Source organism: Lissotriton vulgaris, chromosome 7, assembly GCF_964263255.1.
Source record: "Lissotriton vulgaris chromosome 7, aLisVul1.2, whole genome shotgun sequence".
Taxonomy (NCBI): domain Eukaryota; kingdom Metazoa; phylum Chordata; class Amphibia; order Caudata; family Salamandridae; genus Lissotriton; species Lissotriton vulgaris.
The window spans coordinates 1,231,905,786-1,231,927,735 of NC_141695.1; the positions used below are offsets into that span (position 1 = coordinate 1,231,905,786).

Here is a 21,950-nt window from a genome sequence, read left to right on the forward strand (position 1 = left end):
TGAAATCTCTCCTATCACTACCATCCTTCACGTTTTCAAACCTGGACAGAGGGTAAAGGAATACATTGTTATACAGCGACCCCACCAAGCTAAATTTAAGCCTTCACTGCACTTTGCTTTTGGTGATCCCAATGCAAATTGATATATAATTTCTTTTTCATGTTTGTATTGTCTTACCCTCCCTTTTGTTCCACCCCAGGCGTTTGTCTGCGCAGGTGTGTATTGTAAGCAAGCCCAATGATGAATATTGTCACAATTTTTTGAGTGAGTGCAGTATTTTTCCACAGAGCATGTGCCACCTTTCTATCACTTTTCGCTACTCCTCGGTGTGTGTTACAGTCCCCTCTTGATAGTGCCACGGGTGCTTGATGTCTGGATGGACACTGTGATGTCAGCTGTTGACAATGGCAAAAAAAACAAGAAAGAGATATCAACCTTATATGAGAATACAGCCATGATAGATGTGACAACTTATGTTGGTAAAATTGAAACAGATGTGGCATATCCCTTACACATTCATAACTCAATAATTGGAATGACATTTGTCTGAGATCACAAAGAGGGTCAATGATATGCAAACTGATGTACATAGTAGTGGATGGGTGACAGCCACAGGTCTACCAGAGTGTCGGAGGGCAAAGGGTCAAACTTTAGCTTGATGGGTAGCCCATGATGTGGGTCAAATGTTAATCCCTAATGTGTTTAGCAGAGAATATTTGGTCACTACAGTAGTGGAGAGACTGGAATAGTTAATAGGTGTGGGTAGTTGTCATTGTTTTGCAGTGGTTAAAGGACTGAACCTCTACAAAGTCGTGCCCTGGGTGACTGTACAGGTCAAATAAAGCCAGTTTGAGGCAGACATCCATGTGACATGAAGTTGTGGTAGGTGTAATGACAAAGGACATGCTGCATATTGTCATGGATGTTGACTTACTAGTGTCTGTAGCCTGTCTGCTGCGAAAGGACAGTACCTAGGACAGCACAGACAAGGGCACAGCAGCGGGGAGAGTGGCATGTGGCAGAGGGGCTGGCAACTCGAGGCCTGCAATGGAGACAATTACATGATAGAGGTGTGTATAATTACGTGCTAGTCACATACACTTTCCCTTTATTATCAGGATGTTGCCTCAGCATATGTGTACTCGATATTTTGAATCTCAGTTGAACCCTTGTGGTTGTTTCAAGCATAAAGTGAGGTAGACCTGGCTGCGAGAGAGGAGTGCGTTCTGAAGCCATCCTGGTTGGGGCCCTGCTACACGAGGAGGCGGGTCTGCTGCACTTGGGGTAAAATAACCAGTAACACTTAGATTTAGGTGTGGGCATACTGGGCAGGATCGATGTTTCAAACACTCTAGAACCTGCACACAGAACTCTGGACCGCTCACAATGTTTCTTACAGATTAAACATTCGTACATACATCTACTATTGAAATGGCTTTAAATTATGACCATGGGTGATGAAAAGCCGCACTTATTACGAGTGACCTCTTAATTCAGTTGGGAACAGTAACTGGAGTTGCCAGCCCCATGGAGACTATAAGAGGAGCTACCGAGCCAAACTCAACAAACGACAGGAAATTAGACAGTAAGTTAAGAAAGACAAGTCTGCGGCTTCCATCTTAAACATTTCTTTTTAGATATGCTTCGACAGCGAATTTTGACTTTCTTTTACATTTCCACTGTCTGTATATATGTGCTACAGTTACATTTCCGTGGCTGGACCGTGCTTGTCATTAACTTACACTTGCACTGAGCCCCTCAAAATAGAAAATAAAAACATTGAAGTAAGGCAAACAACTAGTTTATTAAAAAATAGAAATGCCCACAGATGCTTATCTGTCCTCTCATTTAGAACAAACAGAGACATTTCAATTACAGTTAATAATTCTTCTCTTTGGATGGAACAGGAGAATGAAGGTGCAGAGAAACTGGCACCAGTTGAGTCAACATTGATTGATCCCACAGCCAAGAATCAAACTGGTCCAATTGTCACGTGACCTGACATCAGATCTACTGGCAGGATTCTGACTGGCCGCTTCCAGTATAAAGGTAGGAGCTCTGGGCTGACAGAAACACCCTGAGATTGAACCTTGTGTACTCACATCGCATCTCGATTCCCAGGCATCTCTCACCATGAAGATCGCTCTCGTTTTTCTATTGGTGGGTGTGAGCGGCATCCATGGTAAGCATCCTCTCTATCCTCATAAATCCTGATTCACAGAGCACGATGCAGATCTGCACTTCCAGATTTACAACTCTGCACGGAGGCAGATTTACAACTTTCTGAAATACAGACTCTTTCGAGCGCAATCTGACCTTTTCACGCCAAATTACTGGAAGGTTTCGTGCACTTTTTTCTGTTTGGCGGTTGCATTTCTCTAATGTCCAATTGGACTCTTTGCACAGCTGTGCATTGTGAAATGCCAGTGTCTTTGAGTAATGACAGTTTTTTTTTTTTTCCTACTCAAAGACTATATTTGCCATGAAGTAAACCGCTCTCACACCCTTAGGAATTTCAGAAGTGGTCCTTCACATTCGGGAAAATGTTTGATTCTTACTCTTGACAGGTCAAAATCTCTCCTTATGTTCAAGATTGACGGGGTGAGAATACCTACAAACTCTTTAATGTGTCAATGATTTAAAGTCTTCTAGGGAGACCCTATCCTCGAAGATTCCATTTTTCTGCTCGCTGAGTGGAATTTACTCAATTGCTGCCTAATAATATGGGTGAGATCACTTTTGCACAGGGACACGTTTTCATTAATAAATTGAAGAATTTATCTCACCATTGCACATGTCAGACCTACACATATATATACCGCTCTGAGACTCCTTTGCAGAGTAGGGCTCTTCTAAGGGGCAGGGAACATTTGTGTTCAATGTGCCCTCGATTGGCAAATGCTTGGACCTTCTGAAGTTCACCAGTGCTCCACAAGCAACACCATCGGAAAGCAATTTTCCCCGCCACATTACGATGGTGGGGGGAATCTGTCTGAGACCGTGGTGGGAGCAAAGACCGCCCGCCACGGATCCACCACAGGCAATCAATCCAACTGCCTGGCGGAGCAGTCAGCATCAGTAAAATGGTGGAGATGTATATCAGGCAGCATCCGCCAGATTAGGATGAAGGCCGCAGCCAGCATTTCCGTAGCAGTTAAACTGCCATTGAAAGGCTGATGAGGATTGGTTTCGGGGGCCTGTCGCGTGCCCCCCTTGTGTTAGGGGGTCATGCTTGTGCACTAGTGTGTACCCATGGTACCACCTTACATTTCACTGCACTAAGAGGTGGGAACCGTGTAGTGCCTGCCACATAGTGCAGTGAAATGCACAACATACATTTTTAACATTGCGGCGGGTGCTGCAGTCAGCAGCACCAGCTGCAATAATAAAATGCAAATTGTGACCGCCATGGTGGCGGTCGCATCCTACTTTAGAGAGCAGGACCGCTGCATGCATGGCGGGTGGTCCCAATCCCTGCAATGATGGCAATCGGACAAAAGTCTGACCGCTATCATTATGACCCCCATAGTCATTTGAGGCTTTGTCCCCCTCCTGAAATAGAATAATGGTTTTAATATGATGTAAAAAATATAGATATAAAAAAATATTGATGAAAAAATATAGGATGCAAAAAACGACTCCCTATACTTAAACAGGTAAGTACATAAATATTGGGGGGAAAATATAGATGTTAAAAATATAGTTGTACAAAATATCTACTTTTATATATATATATATATACATATACATATGCATATACATATACATATACATATATATATATATATATATATATATATATATACATATGTATATATAATAAAAAAATAAATCTTATATTGTAAATAATAAAATTAATAAAAAATAAAGTAGATTTATTATACATTTTAACACATATATCACATACACTTAATTAAAATAATAAACCACACATCCATAATTACATATTTATCAATATATATATATATATATATATATATATATATATATATATATATATATATATATGTATATATATATATATGTACATTTACTTTAAAACAATTTATAAACTAATAATTTTAATTTGTTTTATAATTTTAAATGTATATAAAAGTTTACAAATATATTTCTATCAATAACATCAAATCTATTAAAAAAATCTATTCTATCAAAAATGAATACATTAAACTATTTAAAAATCTTTAAACTAAAATTTACCACTCCAGTCAGTGCAACAGTAGGGCAAGTGTTAGATAGCGGAGGGGCAATAATTACTATTCCCATGGCAATGAGTGCAACAGTAGGGAAAGTGTTGGATTGTGGAGGGATAAAGTACTATTTCCACTCCAATAATTTTAACAGTAGGGAAAGTGTTGGATTGCGGAAGGGTAGCAATTAATATTCTCGCTCCAGTCGGTTGAAAATTAAAAACAAACAAAATAATACCAGCAACAAAATATTTAAAAAATAAAATAAATAAGAAAGAGTAAATATGTAAAAAAATTAATTACACATATATTTAATACCATAAAATTAAAAAAATATATTATTATGTTAAACACATATGAAAAGTACCTACTAATATTACATTAAATAAAAAAATAAAATAATTTCAAACAAATACATGTTTAATTAGAAATTATTCAGAATCAAAAACATGTATTATTACATATATTCACTTTATTATTTCCTACCCTATAATACCACACAATTCGCAGCCCACATCTAAACCTTAAATAAATTTACTTACATAATTAACATAAATATTTACCAATTAAAGAAATATTACTAATGAAAAAACAAATTAAAACTCTTAAAAATGAATAAACTTCCCACACTTTACCCCTATAATCCCCACAAACCATAGCTAACATTAACCTGTAAGATAATTAATTACACAATTAAAACCTATTTTAATTTAGAAAACAAATAGTATTTAACAACTAATTATAAAGTAAGTAAAATTAATTTACTACCCAAGCTTTACCCCTATAAAAGTAAAACCCACACACAAAAAATATAAATAAGTACCCCAATTAATTATCAATTAATTAATTAAGATAAATGATCAGCTAATTATTAATTAATAGAATATAAATTACATCTCACCTTTTACCCCTATAAACCCTACAACCCACGCCCAAAATTATTTACACAATTTCCATATTTCATATTCAATTAATTAATCAATATTAATTGAGAACTAATTATTAATTAAACTAAAATTACTTCCCACGTTTACCCGTATTAACCCTACAGCCTGCAACTATAATTAATCACACGATTTCCATAATTAATTTACAATCAATTAACTAATATAAATCAACAACTATTTATTAATTAATTAAACATAAATTACTTCCCACACTTTACCCCTATAAACCCCACAACCAGTGCCTAAAATTAATTACACAATTTCTATTATTAATTTTCAATCAAGTTAAATTACCAACTAATTTATTAATTAATCAAAAATAAATTACTTCCCACCCTTCAAACCTATGAGCCCCACAACCCGCACCTTAAAATAATTACAGTATTACCATAATTAATTATCAATCAATTAATTAATTAGTATTAAATAACAACTAATTAATAATTAATTACAAATAAATTACTTCCTACAATTAAAACTATAAAATCTCAATTAAATAAAGATGAATAAATAAAAAATAATAATTCATTTATTATAATTAAATTACTTCCCACCCTATTTCCGCATAAACCACAGTACACTACTGAACTAAAAAAGGCAAAATTTAATTAAAATAAAATTGATAGCTACTAAAAATGTAACACATATATTAAAACACATAAACAATACTTACACAAAAAAACATACATCACAAAAATGTAAATTATAAACTAAAATACATAACACTAATCAAAAAATCGATATTTTAAACAACTATATTTTTTAAAATGATATTAATGACTTCTATTTTTTTTAAAGCAATATTTCCTGCCTTAATTCTGGACCACGATATTCTTGCTGTCGATATATCTGTGTCACAATATTTCCAACTCAAATTTTTGTAAGTCGACATTTCCAACTCAATATTCTGACTGAATACCTTCCCAAGCGACGGAACTAGATATTTCCTGAATGTTAGTGAGCAACCATAAACATAATTGCTTATTGGTATCCACAAATGTTTTTCTCAGCATCTTCTGAAGTTGGAAACATATAGAGCAGGAGTAAATACGTAATCAGCAGTAGCGGCTCGTAGAGTGATGCGGATTGTGGTGTGGGGCAGGGGAGGAGCAGGGTGGGGGTAGTAAACTACAGTATACGGCCAAATAGAGGTAAGTAAACAAATAAATAAATAAAACAAATTTCATTGCGTAGTTTACTACCCCCCACCCTGCTCCTCCCTGCCCCGCCTCACCGCCCGCAGCACTCACTCCACGAGCCACTACGGGTAACCAGGATGACGATGTGAAAGAATACCCCTCAAATTGTTGGGCGTTTAAAGCAATAGGTTTTTCCAAACCGAAAGCTTTTTTTTTTAAGTGGATAGACAAAAAGTGCTCTTGCACACCTGCACAACATTTTCACATGCATAATTCAAAGCTCTTGCATACTATGTATAATGGATAATGAGAAATATCTTTGCGTAAAGGGAAATTTTCAAAAGGTTTTCCAATTCTTCTGGATACCTTTTAGAAGTGAAGAAATGTAAGCATTACCACCTTATCCGTTTTCCTCTCCCCTTTCCTTATAATATTGATGTTTCTGCTTCCTGTGACATATTACCCAAATACCCATATACAAATAGATGGGAAGAAATTCTGTTCTTTCACAATAATGAGTTTTTCTTCACTATATTATGTTAGTGAGTTCTGCCCTCTCCTTCAATACTTCTCCTCCCCTGAGTTCTACAAAAACTTGATAGAAAGAATAGGGAGGGAACCAGAGCCTGTGCAAAGGGAGGGAGATTGTCAGGGACTGGTTGGAGGGGATGGTTTAAGAAACAAACACAAGAGCTAGTCAAAATAGGGACACAGTGTGAAATGCTCTTTCAGGTTTAACAAAATAGTCCCTGGGTAAGTAACTATTATGTGACAAGTGGAATGCTTCAAGAAAAAGAGGCTTGCCCCATGGGAGGGAATAAACAATGAAAAAGGAGGGATGAATAGGGAAAATACCCACTTGGATGCTAGGATTTTTAAAGGACACTGAAACGAACAAATTTAAAGCAGTGGGTTTCTGTAACCCCACAGACTGATAAAGCATGTCTCGAAGTGACAGCGCAAGCGCTGCCTAGGATCAACATAAAAAGAAGCGTATGTTGGTTCGTATCAGGCTAAATTAACAGTCAACCGACTGATAAATATCACAAAAGAAATATTTCACTGTTGAGCATTATTTGCTCAACAGGAGATGTCCTATAAATTGCAAATACATTTTGATGAATACAGGGTTGAGGACATTGCTATAGAAAGTATTCTTTTACTTTGAAGCCCAGGGCTATTCCAGACATTTCTGATCTCACTGGTCATAAACCACGGGGTACTCTGGTATTTAGAAATCAAACCAAAATGTTTCTCTTTGGAATTTACTCATCTAATGGAACCATAGCTCTTGGAGGAAGAGAGAAAGAAGGGGAGGGCAGGCTCCAATGCAACTCCTAAGTGACGCAGTTGAAGCAACGTAAATGGAATTACAGATGTATTAGCTTTCACCATGGAAAATTGTGTTTTACTACAAATAGGAAGAGAGCAAGGCAACTACGAAGTTACTAAATGGCCGCATGTAATTTAAAACGTTTGGATTCCTTTACCCATAGTCTCTAATTATTTTATTTTTGTCTGTATTTTAGCTACTTTTACCCCGTATACGCCCGACGTTGCAACATGCTACGCAAAGGCTCTGGTAAATACATCGCTTCTTTTAGATGCTCTCGTACATATATGATTCCACTTTTGAAATAATAACTGAAAAGTATGTGTATGCTATTGATATTTATGTACAAACCTTGTTCCAATATTTTAGCGTTTGTAACTGATTTTGAGTGCCACACTACAGTTTGCAAGTATGAATAGATGTACAAATGTATGCATGTTATTGCATTCAAGAAATAAACACAAGCCCGAATAGGACTGACCTACAGCAGAAACAGTTTGGTTGAATTAGTTAGTTAAACAGCTATATGTTGCATTTTTTTTTTACTTTTCAACTAAACGCGTTTCTATTTCTTTAGATCAAGACAATATTGCAATACAATGTGCTGCAAAAGGCAGCATATTACTTTTCTGCTGCATAATTTAGTTAAATCGGATATATATTGTGATCTTTCATTGCATCATAACGCTAGTTATTGTGACAATGGGCACGCTCTACAAACGGTTATGGGGCTGGAATTATGATCATGAAACTTATGTTTCAAATCGAACTGTGGAATATTTTCCACAATTCACCGGTGCATGTAAAATATGTGGTTTTAACACTTCATTTCGTGCAATAAAAGTGTCATCAGGAGATGGCAAAACAAACTAGTTATATGAATAACAGCAAATTATTGCCAGGGTCACTGGAATTATGCATTTGTGCAGCCACAACGTTTTTCGCAATAATATGGATTTCCAGCAGTTGCCACATAATCCATCTTCTAGTGCATAAACTGCAGATTTTAACAAAAAATATTTCTAGCTCAAACGGATTAAAAGTTACTAAAAACGTTGCAACGGATGTTCATGCAAAGTGGAACATCTGTTACAAAGATTAACTGGTCATCTTTAATTTGCTTCTTTATGTATTTGGTTTATAAACTGGCGCTGATGAAGCAAAATGTTTCACTAGAAGTCATTACCATGTGTAAAAAATTACAAAATAATAATATCAAAAAATGTGCCACAATATGCTGCACAAGTTGCCTTTTCTTTATGCATATTTTAGTGAACCCTGCTGCATAATTTAGTGTTCCCCTGCTGCATAATTCTCGTGGCCCTGAGTGTTGGTAATCAATAAGGTACAGCAAGCTACCAGGAGGGCATTGGGAAATGCAACATTTCTGTGTGTGTGATGTAAGCTTTTAATCAAGAACAGAAAGAACAATGTCAATGGAGTCTTTTTTGGACTTTTTGGACTTTTTAATGTGGATATGTCTCCCCACTCAAGTCTCACCCACTCACCTTAATAGGCAGAGTTCGCCTCTTATGATGAGGCTGCTAAGATAGATGTCTTGTTTGAGGCCTTATAATCTTGGTAGGCACTCATAGGTAAGGTCAGTAGGGTTTACTGATGTACCTGCAGCACTGTATTATGCACATAGAGCAAAATCTACCTTCAAGCACAGTTTCACTTCCCTTAAGTCTAAAACATCCAGAGAGCATTAAAGTATGGCAGTAGTCGTTTACTTGTTTGAGGTGATTGAAAATGTTCTGCTACTGTTTGCTCCCTCTCTGTCCTCCAGTGTCTCTCCTTTTTTTTTAAAGTTTGAGTTTATTGAGATCAAAAAACAGGAACATAAATGAAGAAAACAGGTAAATGTTACAATCTTACAAAATGATGATAAAAACATAATTAGTAACAAACTTAATAAAGTATAAAGAGACAAAGAAGAAAATCAGTCAAAACATTTTTACAAAGAGAAAGCAACATCCTAAGCATAACCAAGCAAAAGAGAAAAAGAATCAACCTTATATCAAAAAGATAAAAAATGTCAATTAATTAAGGTAATGATAAAAAAGGCAATGGGAGGAAATTCAAGGTGGCTTACGTACATCATCAAAGTGGGAAGTGGATGAGGTGGGCGGGGAAGTAATTAGTGTTAGATAATTAGATAAAGGTAGCCACAGGTGATCTCTTTTGATTTCTGAGGAGATGGGAGTGACATAATTTGTGTCTAGTCGATGGTGAAAACAAACCGCGTTCCACCAAGAGCGAAAGGTGACATTCTTCGCATCTTTCCAGTTAGAGGTAATGAGGTGGAATGCAATAGCAATTAAGAGGTCAAGGAGCTTAGTGTTTTTTGAATATTGAGGCCATATAGGGGAGAGAGTACCTAGAAAGGCAAGATTGATGGAGAAGGGAATTTGGACATGGAAAATTAATTGAATTTGGGACCAAACGCGTTTCCAGAACTGGGAGATGGGGGGACATTCAAAAAGCATGTGCTTTAAATCTGCAGAAGGGTGTGCGCAAGACCAACAAGTGGAAGGGGTATCTGGTGAGAAGGTAGACAAAATTAGTGGACTAAATAGAATCTGATTATAAATAAAAAAAAGGGTTTGAGTGGTGTTGGCAGCTCTGGAGGCCTTATGAATCTTAAACCATATTTTGTCCAAGAGAGGAATTGACCAATCTTGAGATAAGTCTTTTTCCCAGGTTAATTCAGTTTTAGTTTTAGGCCTATCTAAGAGAGATTGAAAGGACTTATAAAGAAAAGAAGCAGATGGAGATTGATCTAACGCAGAAGAAATAGATTGAGAAGAGATGGGAATAGCAGTTGACAAGGGTAAAGATTGGATATATTGAACTAGGACAGGACAAAGCAAGTCGTATTGTGTACGCGAAGATAGGGGAAGGGAGAATTGAGACCTAAGTTCCGAGAAGGGAAGAGGTTGATTGTGAGAAAGAAGTTGAGAAATCTACCTTATACCTTTGGAATGCCAGGACTTCCAGTAAATAGTGCGATTACGAATTTAAATATGTTTGTTATGCCAAATAGGTTGGAGATCAATGGAATGAAGAGGTCGATAAGAGGAGGATAAAAAAGGTAAAAGTAAAGTACGAGAATGTGAGATAACAGGGTGTCGAAGAGAGGTCAATTTGGTAGAAAAAGAAAGAATTTCCTGAAAGTCAAAGGGAGAGAAAAAGGAAGATTCTATTTTTAGCCATAAAGGGGGGTAGAATGAAAGGTCAGTGGTAATCCAACGGGCAGCTTGTTTCAATGAGAAAGCGCAATGATAAGTTGAAAAGTCAGGAAAACGAAGACCGCCATAGGGTTTATCTTTCTTCAAAGATGTCAGAGATATGCGAGAACGTTTGCCTTTCCACAGAAATTTTTGTAGAGTAGCGTCAATTCTCTTAAAGTAATAACCAGGAAAATGGGCAGGTATCATAGAAATTGTATATAGTACAATCGGTGACAACATCATTTTGATAGAATCAAGGCGACCCCACCAGGAAAGGAAGAGAGGATTCCAGCGGGATATAGCTGAATCAAGTTTTTTAAGTATAGAATCAAAAATTATTTTCAAAGTATCCGACAAAAGAGGAGCAAACCAAATTCCTAGATATTTAATCTTAGAGGGTTGCCAAGAGAAGCCAGAAGGCTCAAAAAGATGTTTTTGACATAAGGTGTTTAAGGGGAGAATCTCACATTTATCTACACTAAGTCGGTAGCCAAAAACCTGAGAAAAAGAAGTGACCTGTTGAAGGAAGAAAGGAAGAGAAGATTGAGGGTTAGAACAATATAAAAGGATATCGTCGGCATAAACAGAAAGCTTAACTTGTTGAGAACCAAAATGGAACCCAGAAATATTATCATCCAGTCGAAATTTGGTCGAAAAAGGTTCCAGGGCCAAAACAAATAATAAAGGAGATAGTGGGCAACCTTGCTTAACACCTCTGTGCAAGGAGAAGTAATCTGAGACCATACCATTAGCAAAGATAGAGGCACGGGAACCAGAATAAAGCAAAGAAATAAGAGTAATGAATTTAGGTGGGAAACCAGCCCATTGCAAAGCATGAAACATAAAGTCCCAACTAATCCTATTGAATTATTTTTCTGCAGCAAGAGATATGGCGGTCAAAGGATGATTAAGCAAAGAAGCTTTACTTAGGACAATAAAAAAGACACAAGAATTGTCAGAAGAAAGTCTACCCATGACAAAACCTGATTGTTCTGGGCCAATTAAGTCAGGTAACAGTGCATCTATTCTGAGAGCCAAAATCTTGACAAAAATTGTATTGTCTGTGTTAACCAAAGAAATAGGTTGGTAGTTTTTGCAAAGAGTATGAGCCTTTTTGGAAAAAATAGGGGACAGCTACTAATGATGCTTTCACTACAAGTTGGGTGTAACAATCATTTGAGAAAGAAAGCTGTAGTAAACAAGTTATATAGTGTATGCCATCTCCTATGGGGTAGAAATTCAGAACAATAAAGTGTACATCATAATGTGAAATAACAATAATAAATATCAAAATATGTAATTTATATAAAAATATAGTCAGTTTTATTTCTATTTTTTATCTTTTTTGGTCTATGTCATATATATTTTTACAGTTATAATTGATTCAAGATATTGCTGATATTTCATATACATATGGTGAGCAATATTTACAAAAAGAAAAGAGACACAAAGACAAAAAAGACACAGGTTATTATCAAATGACAAGATGAATATTGGGGACTTTTGAAGTAGGCAAAGCGGTGGGTTGGAACACTACGCACGTTTCGGCTATTGCCTTCATCAGGAGACCGTCATTTGCAATAATACTTTTATAGACAACATTTAAATCTCACAAAGGTGAATATGGCGTTTCTGTAATATGTACTTATTTTCCTCTTTAGCCACTTGTTTTTCGAATGGGTTTTTAAGGGATCACCAGAGAAGGGTATCTTGGATAAGATGATAATAACTCATGCGTGATGGCATTACAGATACTGTAGTATTAAGAGGAGCAAATTCCCAACGGCTGAAATGCTGGTTAGACCAATGGAAGTGACAACCTTAGAAGACGTGACGATAAACGTTGATTATGGATAAAAACGTATCCCAAGATTAGAAGTAGCCATCTTTATGGGGTGAGAATCTTAGAAGACGTGAAGATAAACGTTAATTATAGATAAAAGCGTATCCAAGGATTAAAGGTAGCCATATTTATAGGGTGAGAATCTGCATGATGTTGCAAAGAATCTTTGTGACCGGGATTCCGTAAAGCCGTCAACCGTCTTCGGATAGAATGACAAAAGAGTATGATCCTTGCCATCTTTAGGGATTAAACAAATCATGGCTTCTTGAAATGAGCCTCGAGAGGAACCGGTTTTTTAGAAAAGATTGAAACAAAAGAAGTAAATTTGGTAAAAGAAATGAAGCAAAGTCACTGTAAAATTCAATGGTAAATCCATCGGGGTCAGGCGTTTTTCCCTGGCATAAAACTGAGACAGCGTGAGAAATTTCATTGAGAGAGATGTCCAAATCCAAGGAGGTAAAATCAACGTGAGTAGAAGGAGGGGAAGGAATAGATTGAAAATAGGACAGGCGATCCGTCGAATTTGGGATGGATTCAGGGGTGTAAAGGTTTTGATAAAAATTGACAAACTCATGAAGAATGTCTTTGTCTTTGAATAAAGCATCACCAGTAGGACTTTGAACAGAATCAGTTTTAGTTCTCTCTTTCCGTATCTTCAAATAATTGGCAAGCAGTTTCCCCATTTTATTCTGCCCTCCATAATAGGGGGAACTACATTTTAACAAGTAATTGGAGGCCGCGTCTGTAGTTAATTTATTTAATGTAATTTTGGCAACAATAAGTTCTTTGAGGGAAACTTCAGTGTTGGAGTGATAATACGTGTTCTCAAGGAGTTTTATTTTATTAAGGAGTAGGGTCGATTTAGCCTCCAAGGATTTTTTCCTCTGTGATACAAAATTAATAATAAAACCTCGAGCAGCTGACTTAAAAGAATTCCACACTATAACAAAGGAAGAATCTGGGGTATGATTAATCAGAAAAAATTCAGTAGCAAAGTCAGTGAATTTAGTACAAAAATTGGAATCAAGGAGAAGGGAGTTATTAAATCTCCATCGACCCGGATGAGGTGAGAAGGGAATAAGATCGATAGCCACATGTACAGGAGCATGGTCTGAAATTAAAATGGACCCAATGTCAGAGGAAGTGTCGTGTTGAGCTAGTGATTTACTAAGGAAAAGGTAATCTATGCGAGATTTGAATGATGGGAAGGGGAATAGAAACTGTATTCTCTAAGGTCAGGATGACATAGTCTCCAAATATCGACTAAAGCTTTATGATGTATAGAATTAGTAAATTGAGTGTGCATTTTGGATGTACAAAATTTAACTTTAGAATTACGATCAAGGATAGGATCAAGGACTTGATTACAATCACCTCCAAGAATAAGATAATCATCATTACCTGAATACAGTTGTTCAGAGATGGAAGGCCAGAAAGATTTATCAACACCAGTAGGGGGATAAACATTGAAAATAACAATAGGAATCTTATCTATAAGTAATTTAACAATCACCCAGCTGCCATTATCATCAAATTCATGAGAAATAAGAGAAACATTCAATTTTTGATGGCATAAAATCACAACACCATTTTTCTTGCCCATAGCAGGGGAGTTACATACATGACTCACCTAACATCTTTTAAGCTTAGAGGCGTCATTATCTGAAAGGTGGGGTTCTTGAATCAGGGCAACATCAGTCTTGAGCTTAGCAAGATGAGACAATACCCAATGCCTTTTAATTGGATTATTCAAACCTTTAACATTCCATGTAGTAACTCGGAATTTAAGTCAATAAGCAAATATGAATAAGTAAATTAAGCTCACGAGAGCAACCAAGAAAGAATATAAAGGAATAAAATAATGAAGAGAATGATAGAGTAAAAGAAAAGAGAAGATGAAGGTAAAGAGAAGAAGAAAGAGAAAAGAGCAATAAGGTATAGAAATAAGAAAAAAGGATAAGAAACAAGAAGACAGTACATGTCAAATACAGACGACTGAAAAACATACTTACGAGAACAAACGAAAAATCAGGGTGGTGACGCCAAAAGACCACGACGGCGGACAAGGAGAGCGCAACAAACAGCGGCTACAAAACATCTGGAATATACGAAACACAAGGGGCACATCGGGTAAGGAAGGAAGACAATGACATCTGTAAAAAGAGAAATGAGGGTAGTAAATAAGAGAAGGGAACATGAGAAAAAAGAGGTATATGCATACAAAAGAACGGCATTTAAAGATCAACAAGACAGAGAACATAACCATATTACCAACGCTATGGAAAACCAGTTAAACCATTATAAAAAACAGTTAAGCAATTAACCAATTCCAGAGGCGTCCATTGCATCTGCTCCTTGATGACGAAAGAACTCTTGTAGAGCCACTGGATCTTCAAACGTGGTGGTTTTGTCTTTGTAAGTAACCGTGAAGAGACAGGGGTGAAGCAAGCCATATTTAGCGTAGAGAGCTCGTAATTGAGGACGCATGTCCAGAAACTTTTTCCGACGATCAGCTGTTGTTTTAGCTACGTCCTGTGACAGATATAGGCGATGACCCTCCCATATAATTTGCTTTTAACTTTGGCCGCTGAGAGAACCTATAGAAGATCGGCATTTTGCAGAAACAACATGATGACATCTCGAGGATTGTTAGACACTTTAGGACCCAGTCTATTGGCTCTTGGGATGTTGATGGTAAATGAGGCCGGTAAGTCCAGAATCTTTGGGAGAAAAGTTTGAAAGAAGGCATTAGGATTTGACCCCTCCAAAAGTTCTGGAAGACTATAAAGACGAAGGTTGTTTCTGCAGTTTTGATTTTCCAAATCCTCCGCGTGACGTTTGAGTTGAAGAATATCCACTTCCATCGAAGAAATACTAGAGCAGGAAGTATGACGAGATTCTGTTGATTGTTCTAGGATGAGAACACGAGAATCCAGCGAGGACCATTTATCATGCATAGTTTGTAAAGTTTTAGTGGTCATCTCCATAAATGGCTTGAGGGCACGTATTTCTTCCATTATGAGATCCATAGATGATGAGGAAGAAGTAGAGGTCGGACAGGGTGGATCTTTCTTTAGACTTTCGGTATCTGCTGTCGTTGTTGGAAGCTTGCTGGCAGTATTCATTTTGGGAGATGTTCCATGTTGCAAATCAATTCTTGGAGCAGGATTATCTTCCATATCTTGAATTGTGGAGTCAGAGTCTGAGCATATAATTGATTTTTTTGCTGCAGAGATGCAGAGAATTTAAGACTGCGCACTTTCCCCATATAGAAGTAAAAATAACGTTAAAAAGGGGCTCAAATTATCAATTCTTCACTGCACAGAAGGATGTCCAGAGCTCCAGTTAGATGACATGAGGAAAAACATGAAAAATGTATTAAAAATGGCGGTAAAATCAGTCAGACGTCATACTGAGGAGAAAAAGCGCAGAAAAAACCATATAGGCAGCATTTGTAGGGAAGTAGAGCCCAAAAATAGAAAAGTACTGCAATAAAAATGCCAGCCATGAAAAGTGTTGAAGGGGAGAAGCCATCCATAGAGCAATGCAGCTGAAGGGAAAATCGTGTGAAAACGCGAGTCAAAATGGCAGCCGGAATCTGAAAAAGCGATTTGCGCCAAATTTAGCCCTGGAAAGCCATTGTATTGCGCTAAAACACGAAGCGCCAGGCTCACCTCATGTTCCAATGTCCAAATGTGGGCTTTACAGCATTTGTCCCCCAATGCAACCCCCGAAAAGTGTGAGGAAGCGGCGGTTGACGCATGAGCTCCGCTGTCAAGCTGCCATCCCAGACGTCGCGCAAGCCACGCCCCTCCAGTGTCTCCCCTGATAACAGGAGTTCAGCTGTGTTTAGAGCAGCCATTTAAACGTGGGTTTAAGGCTATTCATTCATATCAGGTTTCAGGTGCCATTTTTGTAAGGTATCTATAGTTGAAATCATGCTGTTAGCGGTGGTTAATTTGTAAAAATAATAAGTGCCTTTGCTCTTGTCAGGAGGCAGCATGCAATAGCCCATTTCTCCTGTTAGCGCCGCCTAAAACAGATCCAACTACTAACCATGACACCCTACAAGTGAGGAAAGGATGTGACGGAAGGCCAGACCTGCCGACTTTGAAGCTGGGGAACCAGGTTTGAGTCTCGGCGTCAGCACATCATCCTTTGTTTCTAGGCAAATCACTTAATCTCCTGGTGCCTACCGAAAATAAACGTGTCCCTAATTGGTGCTCATGAAAAGCACTCCAATTCCTTTGGGTTGAGTTCACGCTATAAGCGCCGTTGTTGATGATTAAGTGTCAGTGCCTAGCATCGGAAACCACGGGTTCAAGTTGAGCACTACTGGTAGGTGTACTCACAGAGCAACCAAGACATGATCCTTAGAACATCAGTTTGCATTACAGGGTGATGCTGCAAATATCAAAAAGTAAACACTGACAAAGCAAAAAAAGAGAACGTAAATAAAAAAAATATATACAGAGATTAGCCCATCAGCCCTGTCACAGTGGACTTCTTTTTAAATTGACAAGTACATATGTAGTTGAAAATTCAGTTGCTCACAGTGAGTAGAGCCAATGGCTGAAGTGGACTGACCTACTACCCTAATTTGTATGCGGTGGTGGGTGGTAGCAAAATGTGAATGGCAGCTGAACAGACCAATGGAGAAGACCACCAACCGAAAGCCACTCTATGTTTTTGTTTTACAGTTTTACATAGCACCAACTCGATTCAAAGGTATCAGAGCGCTTTAAATGAGCACCAGTTACATTACACAGGGTCACACAATTTTGTTTTAAGGCGCTGGGAGATTAAGTGATTTGCCCAGAATCACAGGGTGTTGCGGCCATGCCAAGACTAAGACCTGGTTCCCCAGTTCCACAATTGGCAGCTCTGGACTTAACCCCACATCCTATGAATATACTTGTTTTTTTTCTATTTATGATTTTTTATAAAATCATAGTCTCGCAAAACAGCTAAAGTTGCCTCTGGCCAGACATAAAACGGAGAGAAAGCACGTGATTTTATGCATGGAAAGATTCATGGAGGCGACAGATACAGCCACATGAGTGAGAATTTCATCTCCCTGGACCTCGGAGTAAAAATAAAAAACTGCAAAACGCCAAATCAGCTAACATTGCTTCCTGCATGCTCATGAATAAACCATTAAAAAAACTCCTTTTTTGACAAGCTTTCGGTGGTGTTCACCACCACCCACCCCAAGTGCAGACAGAATCTTCCAGATCCTCATTATAGCTCATGAGTAAGATTGAGGAGTCTAACTGGCAGGCGAAAGCTGCCAAAGGCAAAAACGGTACCACTTTGTGACAAAATATGTGTAGGTTGCTTTTTAATTGAGTTTTGTGAGAATCGTGACCAATCTTCTCAACCAAACAAGAGGGATTAAACAAATTCCTGTAGCATCTTGAAGGTCTGGGTGGGAGTGGGGTCACACTCGAGTTGAGTCTTCCAAAGTGTATATTATTTATCTGGTGTCAGCAGATGTTGAACAAGTCTAAATTGATGAGGACTGATAGGAGTAAGCACTTAACTAGTGGCAAATGAATTTGAAAGGACTATAAAAATATGTGCATAATTAACGGTTTGCCTGTGAAATGTTTTTTGTGGTTCTTTGGGACTTATTCCGAGCTCACAGGTAACTGAAAATCCACGGATTTCTGGAAGAAACCTTAAAGGTAGAGGGTAAGTTACGGGCTGAACTTCTCCCTTAATTCTATTTCAACGTTAATATAAATTCAGCTGTTGCAATCTCCTATGTAGTCAAGATTTCCTAAAGAAACTAGACGATTTTCAGTTGAAGTTAAATTAGGTTGATCCATCTGGTGAGCATTTTTATCTGAACTGAACTATGTTTGGGGTCAATGCAAAAGTCATCATCAATTTTGTCATCATCAATTTTGTAAAATATAATGCTTGTTTTTCACTTTGTACCTTCAATTCTATTTCAGACTAAAGATACCCGTGCCTTCATAAAAAGTCTTATGAATTTCCTATGCTGTTACATAAACAATGTAAGTCAGAATTCTTTTCTTTTAACCTCTCTACACTTCTAAGTAGAAACATTGCTTAGGCAATCTGTTCAACCCTAGTGTTTAGATAAAGCTTCAGGGGGGTCATGCCTTAGAGGCCATTTACTCTCAGGCCAGCACATAAAATCGCTCATTCATTCTGCCTGTGGGAAGTCGTAAAACTTCATCTAGAGGGCCAAAAAATGTTAGTCTTGCGGAACTTCGGAAAACGCACCAGCCCCACAAACTCAACACCAGAGGATAACATTGCCCACTACAGTCCCGAAAGGACAACCAAGCTCTGCATCCTGACCCTCATTGCCCATAGGCTGGTGGTACCAACACAGCGGAAAACCAACATCTCTCACAGACAAAGCCGATGGCTGTGCTGTGCTTGTTGGCCTCTGGTACCATCGGAACAACAACTGCCAGAATCGGAGGAGTCACACAGCCAGCCCTATCCAAGTTCCTCACACGTGTATTGGATGCCATCATCAGCTCTGTACCCCAGCACCTGCACTTCTCACACACTGCGCAGGAACAGCTAGAGACCACACAGTTTATTTATGTATTTTATTTTTGACTGCTTTTATGGTGCATTTTCCCGCATGAGGCATCTGAATTTGGGACATCGCAACTTTTTTTGCGTTCGTTTTTTCTGCATCACGTTCGCTTTAATGCGATCATTTGGCATGTTATCGTGGAACTATTGCATGGTGCCGCCATGTTGAGAATACAACGTTAAGACGCTGTTATTTGCCCACGATAGACTGTGATATGCAAAGTTGTGTTAGGCAAATTTTGTGATGATTAACACACGTGCTCGAGAATATCCCCCTAGGTATTCTATTACTGTGACATCATTCTGGGAACCTATGATATGTTTCTGATATCCTAAGATGATCTAATACAAAAATAGTCTGTTTTATAGGACTTGGCATTGCTTCATATATGTTGCCTGAAGGGTGCTGTGGTGATCTGGGTTGGTCTTAGGGTAACTAGCAGCAGCAGAGCTTTGTGAATAAAAGTATCCCATTCTGCTGCAAAGTTTATGTGGATTTATAGTAGGTTTCTCAGTTCCACATATGTTATAGTTTCCAACTGAATATTATATCTTCACAATTTTTAGCCAATCCTCAAATATCAATTTTAAATATTTACCACGTAAAGTGCAATAATATTGACTACAATAATTCTGTGGACAAAATATCGAAAAAACAGATAGGTATATATTTAATCGTTTTTATAATTAATTACTAATAGTAATAAATTTAACAACAAATTGATATATATATATATAAATATAATATATATGTATATAAAATACAGAAAAGTAAACATAAATTTAAGTTAAACATATGAATACATATGTAACTTCAAACAAAATTCAATCTAAGCAACAGAATGGAAAGTATTGGACTTTGGATGCTCAGGTTTACTATTCTCACTCCTTAATGAGCAACAGCTATGAAAATGTTGGACTTTGGCAGGGTTCAGAATACTAGTCCCACTCCAAACTCAATTAAAGGTTAATTAAATCATTTAATAAAAGTAAATTATAATAAACTGTATAACTATATGTATGTGTATATATAATATATAGATATATAATTAAAAAAGAAACATTATTTAAATTATAAAATATACTTATTAAATCATAAAAATTAGAAAATGCACAACTTCATTTAAAATTCCTCAAAGTTTTTAAAACAAAATCACGTAAAAAACATAAAATACTATCATAAGAGTTAAAATACTATACATAATCAATAACTACTAACACAAATAGACTTTTAAAAACCTTTTAATAAAAAACTTAAAATATAATCACAAGTACTTGTTTTAATTAAATCCTAAAACATAAATAAAAAATACATACAACTTGAAAACAAGAAAAAATAATTACCATTGTTACTCCAACTTAGGGCCTGATTCCGATGCAGTTTGGAAAGCTTCCCAACTGAATGGGTTTGGTAATGGATTCCAAACGAATCGGATCTGGAGAGTCCAACCAGCCGAATACGATGCATCCGGATGCTTCCAGATACAATTTGGTTGGACTCCCATTGACTTCAATGGGAGCCTTTGTTCCGACCAAATGAGTAGGCTCCCATTGAAGAAAGGGGTGGCTGGGAAGAATCGGGCACCCTGTAGTGGGCAACCCCTGCCTGCCACACTGTGCATGGCTGGTAAGAGTGTACCCATGGGTACCCTCAAGGGCCTTATTGGGAAGGCTCCATGTGCAGGGGGGCCCACTGTGGGCCCCCAAAGTCTGATTCCGACTGCCGATTCGAGTCGGACGGCACGATTTGGAAGGGATGTCCAAATCCAGCAACATACTCAGTCATTTGGAAACACGGGCCGTAAAGATGTACAATTCTGCTCCATATGGCTTGGTCATTCCAAATGCAGACGGGTTTGGATTGGTATATTCCTAACGCCTAACTCGCAAAATCCTCAGTCTGTTGAAACGTTTCCAAGTCGGTTGGAAAGACACATTTAAACAGAGCAAATGCCATTAGGAGGCCTTCCTAACCGCATCCAAATCAGGCCCTTAATATACAATTAAAAACACACTTTTGCAACCCCATGCAAACAAAGGTATAAGGCACATACATCAAGAAAAGAAAATGTATGTCTCTCAGTCCAACTTAATCAACACTAGGAAAAGATGTCCTTTGCATCATAAGCAGCAGTAGGGAAAATGTTGGACACTGGAGGAGTCAGAATTACTGATTTGATTGGATTTTGTGATTTTTATGTGCCAACATTTTCCCTAAGGCTTCCTGGCGCCTGAATATTTCAGTGATACATACCCTGATATCTCTATTGCCCTTCATTAAGTAAACAGATATGTTTTCACACCTTTTCTAAAAAGGACAACAAGCAGGTCTGAGCTTGAAGACAAATTTTACATTAATTCCACAGCTGTGCAGCTAGCACCAAAAAAGTTCTGCCACAAGTTCTTTTATAGTCCGCCGTCTGCACATGCAGAAGGAGTCGATTATCTGAGTGTAGATTTCTAGTAGTTTTATTTTTACCAGATTTTGCGTAGCATTTTGAACTGTACTGTGAACTGCCTTATGGCAAAGTCACAGAGTTTTACATTATGTAAGTCATTCCAATGAAAGCCAGAAGAGAGGATTTACAAATCCAAAGACACTTTCCCATTTAGGTATGCTAAAAAGTGCCATTCTCACAGCATTTTGCACTTGTTGAAGCTTACAAGGAGTTGATTGCTGCAG

General features: G+C 37.5%; 1 protein-coding gene across 1 annotated transcript in view; it reads left to right on the forward strand.

Annotated features, from left to right (window-relative positions):
• Positions 1-2,058: 2,058 nt before the first annotated feature.
• Positions 2,059-21,950, forward strand: part of LOC147703292 (uncharacterized) — a 195,301-nt gene continuing 175,409 nt past the window's right edge. The window contains exons 1-3 of the mRNA XM_086929489.1: positions 2,059-2,182; positions 7,806-7,858; positions 18,646-18,708. Coding sequence (XP_086785615.1) covers positions 2,134-2,182; positions 7,806-7,858; positions 18,646-18,708 — 165 coding nt within the window. The 5' untranslated portion in view covers positions 2,059-2,133. The remainder of the gene's footprint in view (positions 2,183-7,805; positions 7,859-18,645; positions 18,709-21,950) is intronic.